Below are 14,613 nucleotides of genomic sequence, written 5' to 3' on the forward strand. Positions count from 1 at the left end.
TGATGAGAAGTTCATTTGAGCTCATATCATTTGCCTGTCAAATGCACAAAGCTGTAACAGCGTCCTTGTAACTCAGTAACGTTCTGTTGGATAAAATGGCAATGCATATGTCAGAATCACTACCGATCCATGAGATCTAAATTCTGAGACAAGCAAGTATCTCCTCATCTCTTCCTTTTTCACTATCTCTGTCCCTCTGTCCCTCTGTCCCTCTGCTTCTGGTATACTGTAGTTAGAGGTGTTTTGCTTTTCCTTTCATTTCAGTGTTGATAATGTGCAAGTTGTGAAATTATCAGCTGCCATAGCTGTGATGAAGGGCTGTAATGAACCTGCCTCCTGAAGTATGAAGTGAATGGGAAGCCGAAAGCTCATTTGTCTTCAGTGTCAGTGAGGCTAAACCTTTTATTTCGGCCTTTTTTTTTTTTTTTCCTGTTTTCCACGAGCACTTGTTTGCTCTTGCGAAATCAGACAATTTTAACCCCATTAAGTCTACCTGTGAGAGGAGTTGACTCAACAGGAATGGGGCTGATCTCAATTTACATGTAGCTCCAGAAAATCAAAAAAGATTCAATCAGATTTGTGATACAAACAACAAAAACAAAATATGTTGTAAAGTGTAAACAAACACAGAAACGAACACAAACGAGGCCATTGACATGACCAGTGTGGAAGAGTGGAAGATAAATGACCAGTGTGGAAGATAACTCGGATGCTGTTAGAATGGCAGGGGTTTAACACTACCATCCTTGATGTAAACATTTGTGTGCATCTACAATTAAACAAAAAATGGTAAATGTGGTTTGATGATGTTGCATGTGCTCCAAATGGGATTTCTTGTTTTTACTCTTAGTAAAATTCATTGAAAGTGAGATATTTAGTTATTTAAAGCCCCTTTACTATAAAGGGACTGACACACAGCCTTCACTTGTATTTCAGGTTGATTAATTGTTTTAGTCTCCTCCATCATAGTCCAGATGAAAGGAGATCTGATCTGATAAAATCTTTCTCAAGCAGCAGCAAGTGTTTTGCAGATTTGGATTTCTCTCTTATCCTTGATTTTGGTGCAGTAATCCCTACTTTATTCTGTTTTGTTTCAAGATACAGGCAGTCACTTCTGCACAAATGTTGGAATAAGTTAACAAGAGCATGACTTTAAAGCAAATATTTCTACAATGTGTGCTTTCATTACAAAAGATGAGATGTCGACAGATTTAAGACGGCTGAAAAACAACAATAATACATAAAAATACCAATATATTCTTTATTTATAGAATCTACAGTTTAACCCTGATCTTTATTCAAGTATTTAGCTTAGAGGCCCCAATATCTATTGCATTATTTTTTGTCTTCCCTCACTAATTCTGATGTCTGAATAGCTTTTTGAAAATCCTGTTTTAGTACAAAAGCCCAGATGTTTTACTACAAATACAAACTGTTTTCACCCTGTGGTTCTGCATCCATTCAAACAGTATTCCTGGCACAGTAGTGTCAGCTCGTTCTCTTAAATTATCAGGATTTTGTAGCATGAATTTAAGAGATTTTTTAAAACAACCTATTCTTCGTCTCGTTATTTTTAAACTTCCATTGATCTTTGGGTTAAAGATTGTCCTGGTTTACATGGAGCCAGAATACAATTTAGCTTATTGTGGGCTCATGTCGCAGCACAATGGAGGTAAAGTTACAACAGTTTGCTTGTGTTTGTATCAAGCTGGGATGGAACTGTGTTTGCTGAGGCATGATAACACATCCCTGCAGTGTGTGTGCTTTTACTGTAAGCATGCGAGAGTGAGGGGCGATGGAGGTAGACAGGAGTGAGGGACCTCTGTGCTTGGACCTCTTGTGTGTGTGACCAGTGAGTCTGCAGTAAGTGTGTGTATTTGAGGCATTTTGCATTCCTGAGTGTATGCATTTGTATGTGCATGCATACACGTGTGTGTGTGTGTGTGTGTGTGTGTGTGTGTGTGTGTGTGTGTGTGTGTGTGTGTGTGTGTGTGTGTGTGTGTGTGTGTGTGTGTGTGTGTGTGTGTGTGTGTGTGTGTGTGTGTGTGTGTGTCCCCTACTACAAGACACTGTGAAGCATTGTGCAGTGAAGCATTAGTGCCAGCAGCTGTCCTGGTGAGGTCATCACACACACCTTGGCTGTCACCGCCAATACTTAGCATGTGTATGTCTGTGTGTGTGTGTGTGTGTGTGTGTGTGTGTGTGTGTGTGTGTGTGTGTGTGTGTGTGTGTGTGTGTGTGTGTGTGTGTGTGTGTGTGTGTGTGTGTGTGTATACTGTATATAAGTTTGTGCTGAGTTCAGCAGAAATGTTGAAGTGGTTGTTATGTAAGTGAAGCTTTTACAGCACTTCTGGAGCAGACCGACTGAAAGCTGAGCAGATATGACACCCTAAACCACTGAGATAGGCAGAACAGCTTTTATCTCAATTGGTTTTTACTGTGACCTCTGACTTACGGCTTGAATTGGCAGTTATTGATAATAGTGTGACGGAGAAAAAGTTATGGTGGAATATGCATTTAATACGACTGAGGCCAATAAAATGATCCTGATCAGTGATTTCTGAGATCTGGGGTCGTGTGTTCGACTCTGTGAAGAAGGATAAGCTGTCATATTATCAGACAGGTTGCAAACAGGCCAAAAGTTTGGCCAGATACCACTTTGTTTGGAAGTACAATTGAAAAAAAGTGCACATAATTGTCAGTAGTAATCCCTTATTGAGTCCCTCCAGGAAATTGCGATCTTGAGATTGCAATAACTAATGCAAATTCAAGCAATTTTATGACCAATGAACCAACCACAAAGTTAAAGTTTTGTTGTGCTTTTATGCAGAAGATGATATACAGACAGAATTGGAGGCTGTCTTGCTTTAGATACGACAGTGGACTAACTCCTCCCAAGGTTTTGGTACTGCTATGGAAACATAAATCCCAATGCACTGGCGGAACTTTCACAAAAGTTCCATCGCTGTTTGGAAATCAAAGGTCCTGGACATTAGCTTTTGGCAACTTTCATTTAGTTCAATTACTTGTTTCAGAGAGATTTCTTCTGGAAGAACCTGATTCATTCCTTTATTACATCCGAACAGAAGTCCAAGTCTGTCTGATGGACCATAATCATATTTTTTTGTTTTGTTTAGCCATTTTGGAAACAATGGGTTATTTAGTTTTAAAGATTATTGACTGTAACTGCAAAAATAACTACAAAGTATTACAAAATTCTGGCAGCAGGGCAACCCTCCCACCACATATAATCAGTACTTACATAACCTGTCCTCCTCCTTATCCGCCCTTCATCCCTCCTTACTCTCTCTCTCTCTCTCCATCCCTTCGCTGTCCACCCCTCTCTCTCCCCTCGCTCTAAGTACTTGTGTCTCTCCAGAGATGGTGACAGCTGTGACTGATGTTGTAGTTTCTCTCTAACCTGCCCTGTCCTTGGCATGGAGAGAGAGCATTGCCAACATATGCAGTCCAACATTATCTGCACGTAACTAGGTGTGGACTTGAGGGACAGGGCAAGGTCAGCGAGGTAGAATCAGGAGAATCTAATGGAGAGCCTTTCATACATTTTTCTGGGGTAAAATGTTGGGATGTCCCAAGAGAGATCCCAACACATTCAAAATGGATTGGATTGATGGATTGAAACAAAGGTGATCACAATCTGATGCTTTCCTTAATAAACAATGTGTTGTTCGCCTTGACCTGCTGCACTGCTTTCCTTCACCACAGATGGGCTCTAACATGTGAGCATTTCCCTGCATATATAGGCAATTGTTAAAAACTGCTTGGTCACACCAGTGATTGAGCCTGGTTGGGTCTTTTATGCAATCATATCTTTTTATTAGTGTTCCATAGGCATGGAACAATATATTATAAAACACAAAATGTTCACCGAGATTACTAAAATGGGCATAACATTAAGAATACATACAACATTTTCATCCTGACCTCATTGCCAAACTGTAACTGACCCATGAGATGTTGATGAAAATGCAGCATCAGCAGGTTTGCCCAGAGGCTGGCTGCTATCATCTGGACATTTGACTCTTGCTGTGAGCCAAAGTTCAGTCATGGTGGTTGGTATCACCTGCAACCCTGTATGCTTTCAGTCCATCATTGCAGAAAGTGCACTTACCATGGCCCAGACCACCCCAGAGGCACCGCACAGCAGACCGCCCTGCACACACTAAAGGGAGGAAATGGTCGAGATGGAGTCTACAGTATACTGTATCAACCTCAAAGGCCTATTTCTTAGATTTACTTTTTTTATCGAGTCTTCTGACTTCTGACTCAGTTTCAAACGCACTAATCTCTACTATCTGAATTAGGGTGGAAAATTCCAAATATAGCCGCAAGCAGCAATAATCGGGGTCCAAGCAAATTACAAGAAGCACACGAAAGTAAACCACATGCACACCTGTCAACATTGTTGACTAGTTGGCATGTCCACAAGTGGATTAGATTCATGGGTCCTTAGGTCTACAGAGAAAGTGACTCAGAGACTGTGCCACCGGGGTGTTATGAATTTATACAACCATCTGGTAACTTGAGAGAAACTTTTCCAATTTTTGAAAAAAATCACATCATTCTGATGATGTCAGGTGTATTGTGATCAGATCGACAGCATGGTGGTGCAGTGGTTAGCGCTGCCGCTTCACAGCAACCACCATCTCTCTGATCTTGGCCACGTTCAGAATCAGCTGATTTCTACCCACACACACCACAAAGTCCTCCACTACTGCCCTGTACTCGTCCTCCCGTCCATCCCTTATACATCCTACCACTGCAGAGTCATCAGAGAACTTCTGCAGATGTCTTGACTCTGAGTTGTACTGGAAGTCAGTGGTGTACAAGGTGAACAGGAAGGAGACAGAACAGTTCCCTGAGGAGCTCCAGTACCACTGACCACCGTATCAGACAGCACACTGCCCAGACGGACAAACTGTGGTCTGCCTGTCAGGTAGTCAGTGATCCAGGAGACGGTGGACGTGTCCACCCCCACCACCTGCAGCTTCTCACTCAGCAGCAGTGGAAAAATCAAATAAAGTGATTCTAACAGCCACCGGTTCTGTCCAGGTGAGACTGAGCTCGTTACAGCAGGTAGATGAGGGCGTCGTCCACTCCCACATGAGGCTGGTATGCAAATTGCAGAGGGTCCAGCTGGATGGCATCAGGTCTTCAGGACCCCGGGGCCGATGCCGTCAGGTCCTGCAGCCTTGCGCTGGTGGATTCTCTCCAGCTACCTGGCCAGTAGTCACAGAGAGGAGGGGGAGGGTGGTCATGGAGTCAATGGTGGATGAGCCCTTTGATGTTGAGGGCTCTGTGTCCATGCAGTTCACCAGGGGGGACAGAGTGGGGAGGGGGGAAGGCAGCAGAGGTGTTTGGGAGGTGTAGTGTGTGGAGGAGACAGATGAGGGCTGTGAACTAAACCTGTTGAAGAAACAGTTTATCTCATTGGCCCTCTCCAGGGAGCCCCCTGGTTGTCTCCCTCCATGAGCAGTCTGTATCCAGCACAGTGGGAGGCCCATCAAACTGTATTTATTGAATGTACTCAGTAAGGGCTATTTTTGTGGCGGTTCGACCACATATAATTTTTGACTTTCTGCCAGCAGAAAGTTTTAGAGAGCTCCCAGTCCAGTCATGCAGAAATGACATAAAAATAATGTTTAAAAAAAAAAAAAAAAAGGTGTATAACTTTGACGCTTGATACTGGCTGCTGTCCTCAGAGGACTGTCTGGGTTCTGACTGTGCCTGCACGCACATTCTGTTTGTGTGTGAGACAGAGGAAGTGCATGTGTCTGTGCGTGTATTTCTGAGAGAAAAATAACAAAATGTGAAACAATGTCACCAAATCAAACTTTTCTGACATTAATATCATCAGCATGATGTCCCATCATGTTGATGATGGCCTGAGAATTTGGTACATTCACGTATTTACTCTGGTCTAATTTGGCTGTATATATGTCCAAAACATGTAGCTTCTATGCCACATTGTTATTCCTGACAAATATAATAACCATTTCCTATAAATTAAAGTGTCTGTCTGTGGTTGTCTACATAGCACAAAATTGTTTTATTTAACTTATTACTACATGAAGCAGAAAACTGAAGAAAACCAGATAAAAAGACATGGAAGTCTTTGGTTAGAATTTACGATCTTAGATAGTTTTTTTTTTTTAACGATAAAGTGCTAATTTGCTAACATCAATATTGTATAGTATTCCGAAATACCAATATTAATTGGAAAATTCAAATTTTATATATTTTTTACCATGCTACATGGCTGGAGCATGTATGAAACGGTAGAGAGCTTTTAATTTAGAACAAAGACATTTAATTCTAAAAAAAAAAAATGCATCAGTCGGTGAGTGACAGACGTTTATAGGGATTGCCCGGCTTTTGGGGTCCAGCCAAATATCCACTTCACAGGCTTAATCAGCAGATGGATATTTACTTGTCATTGGGCCGTCACTGCAGTGTTATACATGTTATTAATGTTGCTTATTGCAAATGTTTTAATAATCCAGTAACATCACTTGTTAAAATTCAAATATCACTTTTAGGAGTTATTTTTCTGCAATCTAAGTGCATTTATTTGGATGAATAAGGCACATGTTGCCGAGAATACTTTTGTAGTGTCATTTAAGTAAGATTATGTTTGCCGGGCTGTTTTCATTGTAGTTTTTGCTCCTTTTATGTACTCCTGAAATGTTTACTTTACATACACATGTATAATACACATATATTCATAATGGCACAATTACTTACTACAGTTACTTGAAAGGATTGTATTGTGGTCATTGCAAACTATGACTATGTTCCTGTATTCAGCAGTGTATTGCTTTGCTTTGAAGCATTTAGCACAGTTTTACACTTATACTTTTTAATTTTTGTTGATTGGTGTTGATCAAATTATGTGGTAATTTATCTTCTTAAATATTAATATCTAGTAAACAAATGAAGTTAATGATCTCATTATGTTTGACCTGATATGAATATCAACAGTAAAACAACTCTATAATTAGTGATTAACACAACGTTAATGAGGAATTGACCCCTACTGAAGTACTTTGTTATTTAGTTGATCATATTTTATTATTAATTATTATATTATACTAAGCAAGTGGTGCAAACAACCAGTTTTGGTACTGCTTAATGGAGGTCAATGAGTCAGCATTAAAAAACCTGAGATGATATCAGCTCTTTGTATTATTTTTTTATACTGCACTTAAAGGAGTTTTGTCATTTAACTCTTTAACTCTAACAAACGTGTACTTTATTTATAATATGCGTCTATGTGTGAGTGCGTTACATTTGTCCTGGTGTGTGTGCCTCGGCGGGTGGCACACATGCATCGATCCTCTAAGACACGTCAGACAACAGCAAATGTTGCCACGGGAGCCACAGATGCTGCCATCCTCTTTTTGCATAACCATGGTGATAGTCCCCTTAGCGACGTGTTGTGTATGCTTGCCTCAATGTCAAAAGATACATACGCAGACTGGCGAGGCTGGTTTTGGAAAGCTGTAGCTGTTTGACAGGCAATCAGCTGACGGAGCAGAACGACACAGACAGATTCAGGTGCAGGTTTCAGTCTGTCTCACTCACTATGTGGAGAGTTTCAAAAGAAAGACTGCAGACTGATTTGTGTGCTGGGGACACAAATCACACACACATGTGCGTCATTCATCCACGTTAGGATTCACAGCCTAAATCTTTATGTAACCGACAATGAAAAGCTGGTAGCACAACTAACAAAATAAAAAAAGGGATCTCCTGTTTGTGCACTCTGCAATGTGGGTTATTGTAAATGTGACTTGAAGTCTAAAACATTCCTTATGAATAGATGATGTTTGACAAAGTCAAAATAGTTGTGACAGACAACATGATGCTGCATAATGTTTATGGATCGAAGATGATAGTCATAATCCTCTTTATCTCATTTAGGTCCAGGGATGATGTCATCAATGATGTCACCAGGTGGGCGCCAAGATCCACCAGGACAGCCTGCCTTCAGCTCTGACTACCTGTCTGGTGAGGGTGGATGGAGTGCCAGTCATGTAGTATACTTTATACTCACTATATCCCTGTAGCGTAGAGGACACCTGCAGTGTGCACAATAAAACCGTTGTTTGTCACTGTAATTGTTCATTGTGTCCATCCTGCCTATCAAGAGGGTAGTTTTCTCACTGAGGACTGGATTAATAGCTCTAAGCAGTCATGACACTTTTGGGGATAGGTCTGTGCGTAGCTGAAGTATATTCACGAGCAACAGTTCACAGTATTCCCTATATCCCAGCTGATCATTGTATGGCATCTGCATGTCTTCAACTCTGTAGAAGTGTTGATTTGAATTTCTTAAACAGTTTTATATTTTATTGACAGCAGTATTTTTTTCAAGCCTGTCTTTTACTGTCTTTTATTTTACTTACAAAATATTATGTTTGTTTTAGCTTAGCTTGAATCTCTCCACTACTATTGTTCCAGACCTTTAATGTTATGTAATATTCATATGTTGACGTGTAAACAGGAAATATTTAATTGGTTATTTCATCCTCTTTCTGCTGCTTACCCACATTCAAGTTGTATTTAATGACAATTCATATTTTGTTTAGGAATAACAATAATTACATACAGCTTGGAAAATGTAATGTAAATGTTAGTTAATTCATGTACTTGGTCAATAATTTCAGGTCTAATCACCCCTCTTGGTTCACATTGATATCTCTCATACTTTGGTTGGTATCAGGTATTATCTTTAATTCTGTATGGTATTAAAAAGGTCTTTAAAAGTCTTTCTGAAACCCTATTATACCCCAAATCAAGTTAATTTACATTTAGTAACCAAAAACTACATTACTAATACAAGACAGAGAAAAACGGGAAGATTTCAGTCAATTTTGAAAATAAAACACTCATGTGCAGACTGCCGATTATATAGCAGGTCACTGCATCACTGTCTCCCGTGGTCTCTCAATCCGTACAAGAGATGCATTCTCCCCCTGCACCTGGAAAGGTGCTGAAAGGCAGAAAGCTGCAAAGTTTTCAACAATGAAGCTTGCGTCAGCCAGAGGATCACTCATACAAACATGGAGCAAAAGAGGAAACCAGGGTGAATGGATTGATGAAAGAAGGAGATCGTAAGAGGCTGTGAGGGAAGGAATGTGGGAGTAAGTGAGTCTGGTGTGTTTGCAAGAAGCCTGACAAGCACATTACATTAAGGCATGTTTGGTTCCCTTGAATTTGTTTATTTTAAAGTGAATATACTGATGCTAAATTGGTCCTTGAAAAATGTAATTCAAAATGTCATATAACACTGAATATAACAAGAATCGAATCTAAAACTTTAATAGAGAAAAATAAAGTACAAATACTGCCTGTATTTCAAGCACAGCTTTTACTTACATTCACTGAAGCCTTTAAAGTACTGAGGCCATTCTGTATGTGTTAATACACAGTGTCATGTATACAGTGGGTACAGAAAGTATTCAGACCCCTTTAAATTTTTCACTCTTTGTTTCATTGCAGCCATTTGCTAAAATCAAAAAAAGTTCATTTTATTTCTCATTAATGTACACTCAGCACCCCATCTTGACAGAAAAAAACAGAAATGTAGAAATTTGTGCACATTTATTAAAAAAGAAAAACTGAAATATCACATGGTAGCTGATGTGATTTAATGTAATGTAAATGTGCAAAGTTTTCCCATTTGTTTTTATGTTCTATCCCACTGCCCCTCACCATTTGACAGTACTTTTACATCTCCCACTTATTTTGCTTCTCTCATTGACTCTCTGGTCACGTTATAATCTCTCCATTTTCAAATGTTTTTGTCTTTGTCGCGCTCTCTCTCTCTCTCTCTCTCTCTCTCTCTCTCTCTCTCTCTCTCTCTCTCTCTCTCTCTCTCTCTCAGGTCCTATGATGGGTGGGATGACAGATCAGTGGAGCCTGAACAAGACAAAGGACAGCAGCATGGCCGACTCATTTCTAGGTCCACTTTAACATTTAATTTTTCACCTTCCTCTGCTGTGTCATTTTAACCTTTAACATCAAACGTATTAAAAAAAAAAAAAATAGCATTTTCCCTCCTCTTTCTTTGCATTTGAAGACACTCCATGTAAACATGATGTTGATTTTAGATTTTAGAACTGCAATTAATGAGATATTTTGTGCAACAATAACAACCTGGGAGGTAAACAATGCAAACTTAGAGCTGGTTGCAAGCTGCTGCTTTGTTGTTGTTCAGCACTGTAGGATGTTTACTCTTCACTAGTGTATATATTGTTTCAAACTCATACATACCATATGTATGTGGATCACTGCATCAGCTCCTTTCTCTGTCTTCATCCCAGAATTCCGTATATTCACTCACTGTTTTGTGAACATCATACGGTGCTTTGCAAAAGCATTCATCCCCTTTAGTATTTATCCTGTTTTCATCTAGATTTTATGTAGAGGACCTAACAGAAAATAAGATCTGGTCCAAACTATTAGCTCTACATAATTAGTTGAAGTCCACCTTTGTGCAATCACAGTCACATGATGTGTCACAGGATGTCAGGCTTTTAAAGGGCATACTTGAATACTTTCGCAATGCATATTATGTCACAAAATGGTAGGGTATACAAAATCACATCAAATCATGAGATTGATATTCAGGCCCTACAAATCTGATCATTTTCTTTATTTTACTTGATGTATTTTATTTTATTCTTTAAGTTATTACCAATGGCCCGAAGACAGAAAGCTAATCGGTCGATCCATGTAAAAAATGTAACTGCAAAAAGTGGAGAATTCTTTTTTTTTTTTTCATTTCAAGACAAAAATCTCCCAGAATACAGAATCAGCTATGAGCTTCAACACAATACATGTTGATTAATTTTATGGAAAATTGTATGACATTTTATTTTATGGAAAATCAGCTCACACTGTTGCTGTGAGTTTAATGAATCCTGTGATATTTTTTTTGTTGTGAGCTGTGCGCTCGATGCTTTGGATTGCATTTAGAGCTTTAGTCTGCAACTTCTAGTGACAGTGGTAGAATTTCAGTTTGATTGCTTTGGGTGGTAAATGCATCACGTTGTCACACTTATAATTTTCAAAATGAAAAACAGGTACACAGAGTTTTGCACTCAATCACTCATAATAGCTTTTGTTACACTGCAGTTATCTAAGTTTTTGTTTTAATTCAGCACATCTGCCATACATCTAGTGTCAATTTGTGGCGATGGGTTATGTGCTCTTAACTTTGTGCAGCAGGACAACCACAAGGCACAGCTTAGTGTTATGTTAACATTCATGTTCTTTTACATGACTTATTTGATCGAGGCCTTCTTTGCTTTTAACCTCTGCTGCTGGTTGATGTTGTGGGGCACTCACTGGTCATTTCTCACCAACTGTAGAGTTTACTTTGTGTTGGTATTATCATTGCTACTAGCCACGGCTTCTCATTGAAATCTGGCCTAAATTCTGAGAAAGGAATCTAGTACGAAAAAACAAAGAATCAAAAAATATAATGGCAAATGCATACAGATTTACCTTCACAGCACTGTGTTCAAGTTGCCTAATTTATAAATACTGAAAATGTCCATATTTAAACCATTGGAACATTGTAGCAACATGCAAAGGAAAATGTATCCCAGACTCAACAAATAGTTAAAACTGTCAGCTGCAGAGCCTATGTGATTATAACATGTTCAAATTATTAGGATGGAATTCATTATAGTTTTTAGAAAATGGTGAAAACTGGTACAATCAACTGCCAGTTTGTTTGAACATGAATAGCTCCTCAGAGGTAATATAACATTCTTTAACCTTGTTTGGTAATGTATCAGTAACCTTCAAATATGATTGTGAACAAACTTGTTCACTATAATGAACAATTTATTAAAGTGCATCACTTAACCTACCTTATTTGCAAAGTATGTTGTTCTGGGTAAAAAGTACTGAGCAGTGTATATTGTAAAGTACACAAGAGCAGGTTTCACTGGACCAGCTGTCTGTTGGTGATGTATCTCTGTATTCTGTCTCTCCATCAGGCCTCTCTCAGTCGGGGATGGGAGGGTCCATGGGATCCAGCCTGCCACCATTCCAGACTAGTATGAACCCCTCCTTCGGCCAGTCTGGCATGAGTCCGGCTATGGACACCCAGAAGAGTTCTGGCCTGTTTGGTATGGAAAATAAAACCGCCAATAGCACTATTGGGAGCAGCCCATTTAAAACCAGTGATCCAGTTTCTTCTGGTGGACCAGGAATCCACTCTATGGGTCACTCTGCAGGTATCAGAAGCGGGGATGGTTGCATGTTTTACAGTGTGCTGGGGCAGCATTGCGATATACTCTATGTGGGATTCAGATAGTTTTTCACACTAAATGGGGTTGCTTGGATTTGTATCACAGTTACAGAGGAGGGTGGAGCTAGAGTTCTTGCTCAAACTGAAAAATCTATATCCATGTTCATACTTGACATTCAATTTAAAGAAATCTTAAGATGATATAGTAATCTTGTTTTTAGCCTACAGTAGGGATTCTGTGGCATGGCAGGAGGTGCTGATGGTGACAGAATTATTATAGCCTGATCACACAGGACATGCTTTCAGCAGTAGGGGGCAGCCTTCTCTAGTTGTTTCCATTGTCACTATAAAACCCCCAGCTATACTTTTTCATCGCTGGTGGCCTCATGGCCTTCCACTCCGTGCACCTTCCTTTTTTATACTAACAAACTTGATCAACAGACAGATGGGACTTGGGCAACCAACAGTTTTATGACTCATTAGTTACTGAAATCTGAAGAGAAAACAGCAGCCTATAGGAGAGGCAATGCTCCACATGCCAGTTTTAGGGCCCTTTTATCATGAATTGTTCATGTTTATCATAATCAATAACCATAACAAACCCAAGGGTGCAGCACATCGTGCCTTTTGCAGTCTTTCTGTGTAAATGTGCCTGCAAACTGTATTTCAGAGACTGGATTAAAGACATGCATGCAATTAGTCATTTCATCATCCAAATCTAATTGTACATTCTGAACATGTAGAATTTGACTCTTCCTGGCCTTAAGGTTCACATGAAGAATAGGGGCCAACAATTTGTGCACACGGCAGCCCTCAGCTGAACTTTTAAAAGGACTTTCTCTAAGTTACCACTATGGGTAGGACTTATTAAACATTTAGCAATGGTTTTATTTGTTAGCTCTTCTCCCTTCTGTTGTGTTGGTGTACTAAAGATAACCCTGCCAGCTGAAAGGCAGCTCACAGTTGTGTAACAGTCACTATTCTAGTTCAGTCTCTGTTGGAGCATCTGATGCATCAGTGACACAGATGAATGTACATTAGAAATCATTTCAACATCCTTTATCTAAAAAACAGGGTTGAGTTCAGGTAACAGCCTCATTAGCCCAAATGATTTATCTTTAGGCTACAATAACAGTCATTCATGGCTGCTATCGCTGCCTTACCACGCATTTTACTCAGTTTAAAAAAAATGAAAAGTACAACTACTTTTTTTTTTCTTTTTTTTTTTTTACCATAAAATAAGCTCCTCCTATCTATTACATTTTCAGGGAAGAGCCTGCAGTGATGTAACCACATGCACCTATTTTTACATTTTGAGTTTCGCTAACCCTGCCATCACACAAAATACCTGCAGACATTTTGTAAAAACCTGTTACATAATTTGGGTGACAACAATCCACAGTAAAATGTGAGCCTTTGATAAGCAAATCCAATCTTTGACCTCAGTATTGCAAATCTTTTTTCATCAGTTGTTTAGCATTTGCCTGCAAGCCAGCTCTTGAACAGTAGGATACTGTGCAGGAGGAGCCAGACAACAAACCAAAGTGAAGAAGAGATTTTGCATAGATCAACAAGAAAAGTTGTGTTTAATGGAAGAAGTAGTTCTTATCAGAACCCTGCAGTGTCTTGAAAGATTTTGTGCTCTAAAGGCCAGTTCAGACCAACATTTCACAAGATGATTGGAAATTTGCAACTACTCACAATTTGCCATGCAGTCTGTAGTATTCTGAAACCTACCAGTTTAAACCAAAGCAACCAGACGAGATGGTGTAACGTCTCCTAGCCAATGACTGTACTTTTGTCTGGCTCTTCAGATTTTTCCAAGCTGGGTATAATTTATGATGTCTTAAAACATGAATAAGGATACTAATAGTGTGTTACTTGCCACAGTTTTATGTTTAGATGTGATGAAACTGCAAAAACATAAAAGAGCCTGAGTGGGTGGAGAATTTGGAGACGCCCATGCGTGCTTCAATGGAAAGCCCAGGAGGCTAATGCAAATTTATGCTGCAAATTGATGCTGTAAACTTGAGATTGGGGGCCTGATTACCTAGCCAGATTGTTAGGCCAAGACACACAAAAATAATGGTATAAATATATTCAATAGAATATGCTTAGTGTCAGTAAGCGTCATTGCTACCAGCTGCTACTTTTCAAGAGCTGCTACCCTAAGATGGGCGCATGGAAAGTTATCATGACATAGTGGAAGAGTATGAACTTCTTTGATTGTTTGTAAATGAAGAACCCATCTATGAAGTGTACTAAATTAGGTCAAATTATATATTAATATTACACATGAAAAACTAGGAAATTTCAAAACATAA

General features: G+C 39.3%; 1 protein-coding gene across 5 annotated transcripts in view; it reads left to right on the plus strand.

Moving 5' to 3' along the window:
* The window catches only part of map4l (microtubule associated protein 4 like), a 114,807-nt gene that overhangs the window by 37,243 nt on the left and 62,951 nt on the right, over positions 1-14,613 (plus strand). For 4 of the 5 annotated variants that reach the window (XM_069709783.1, XM_069709785.1, XM_069709784.1 and 1 more), the window contains 3 exons: positions 7,945-8,031; positions 9,911-9,988; positions 12,036-12,275. In XM_069709783.1, the coding sequence (XP_069565884.1) occupies positions 7,945-8,031; positions 9,911-9,988; positions 12,036-12,275 (405 nt within the window). The remainder of the gene's footprint in view (positions 1-7,944; positions 8,032-9,910; positions 9,989-12,035; positions 12,276-14,613) is intronic. The other variant, XM_069709786.1, reaches the window with a different exon arrangement.

Source organism: Brachyistius frenatus, unplaced genomic scaffold (genome assembly GCF_029030835.1).
Source record: "Brachyistius frenatus isolate BFR_SWC_R1_liver_20210118 unplaced genomic scaffold, ASM2903083v1 Contig_85, whole genome shotgun sequence".
NCBI lineage: Eukaryota > Metazoa > Chordata > Actinopteri > Embiotocidae > Brachyistius > Brachyistius frenatus.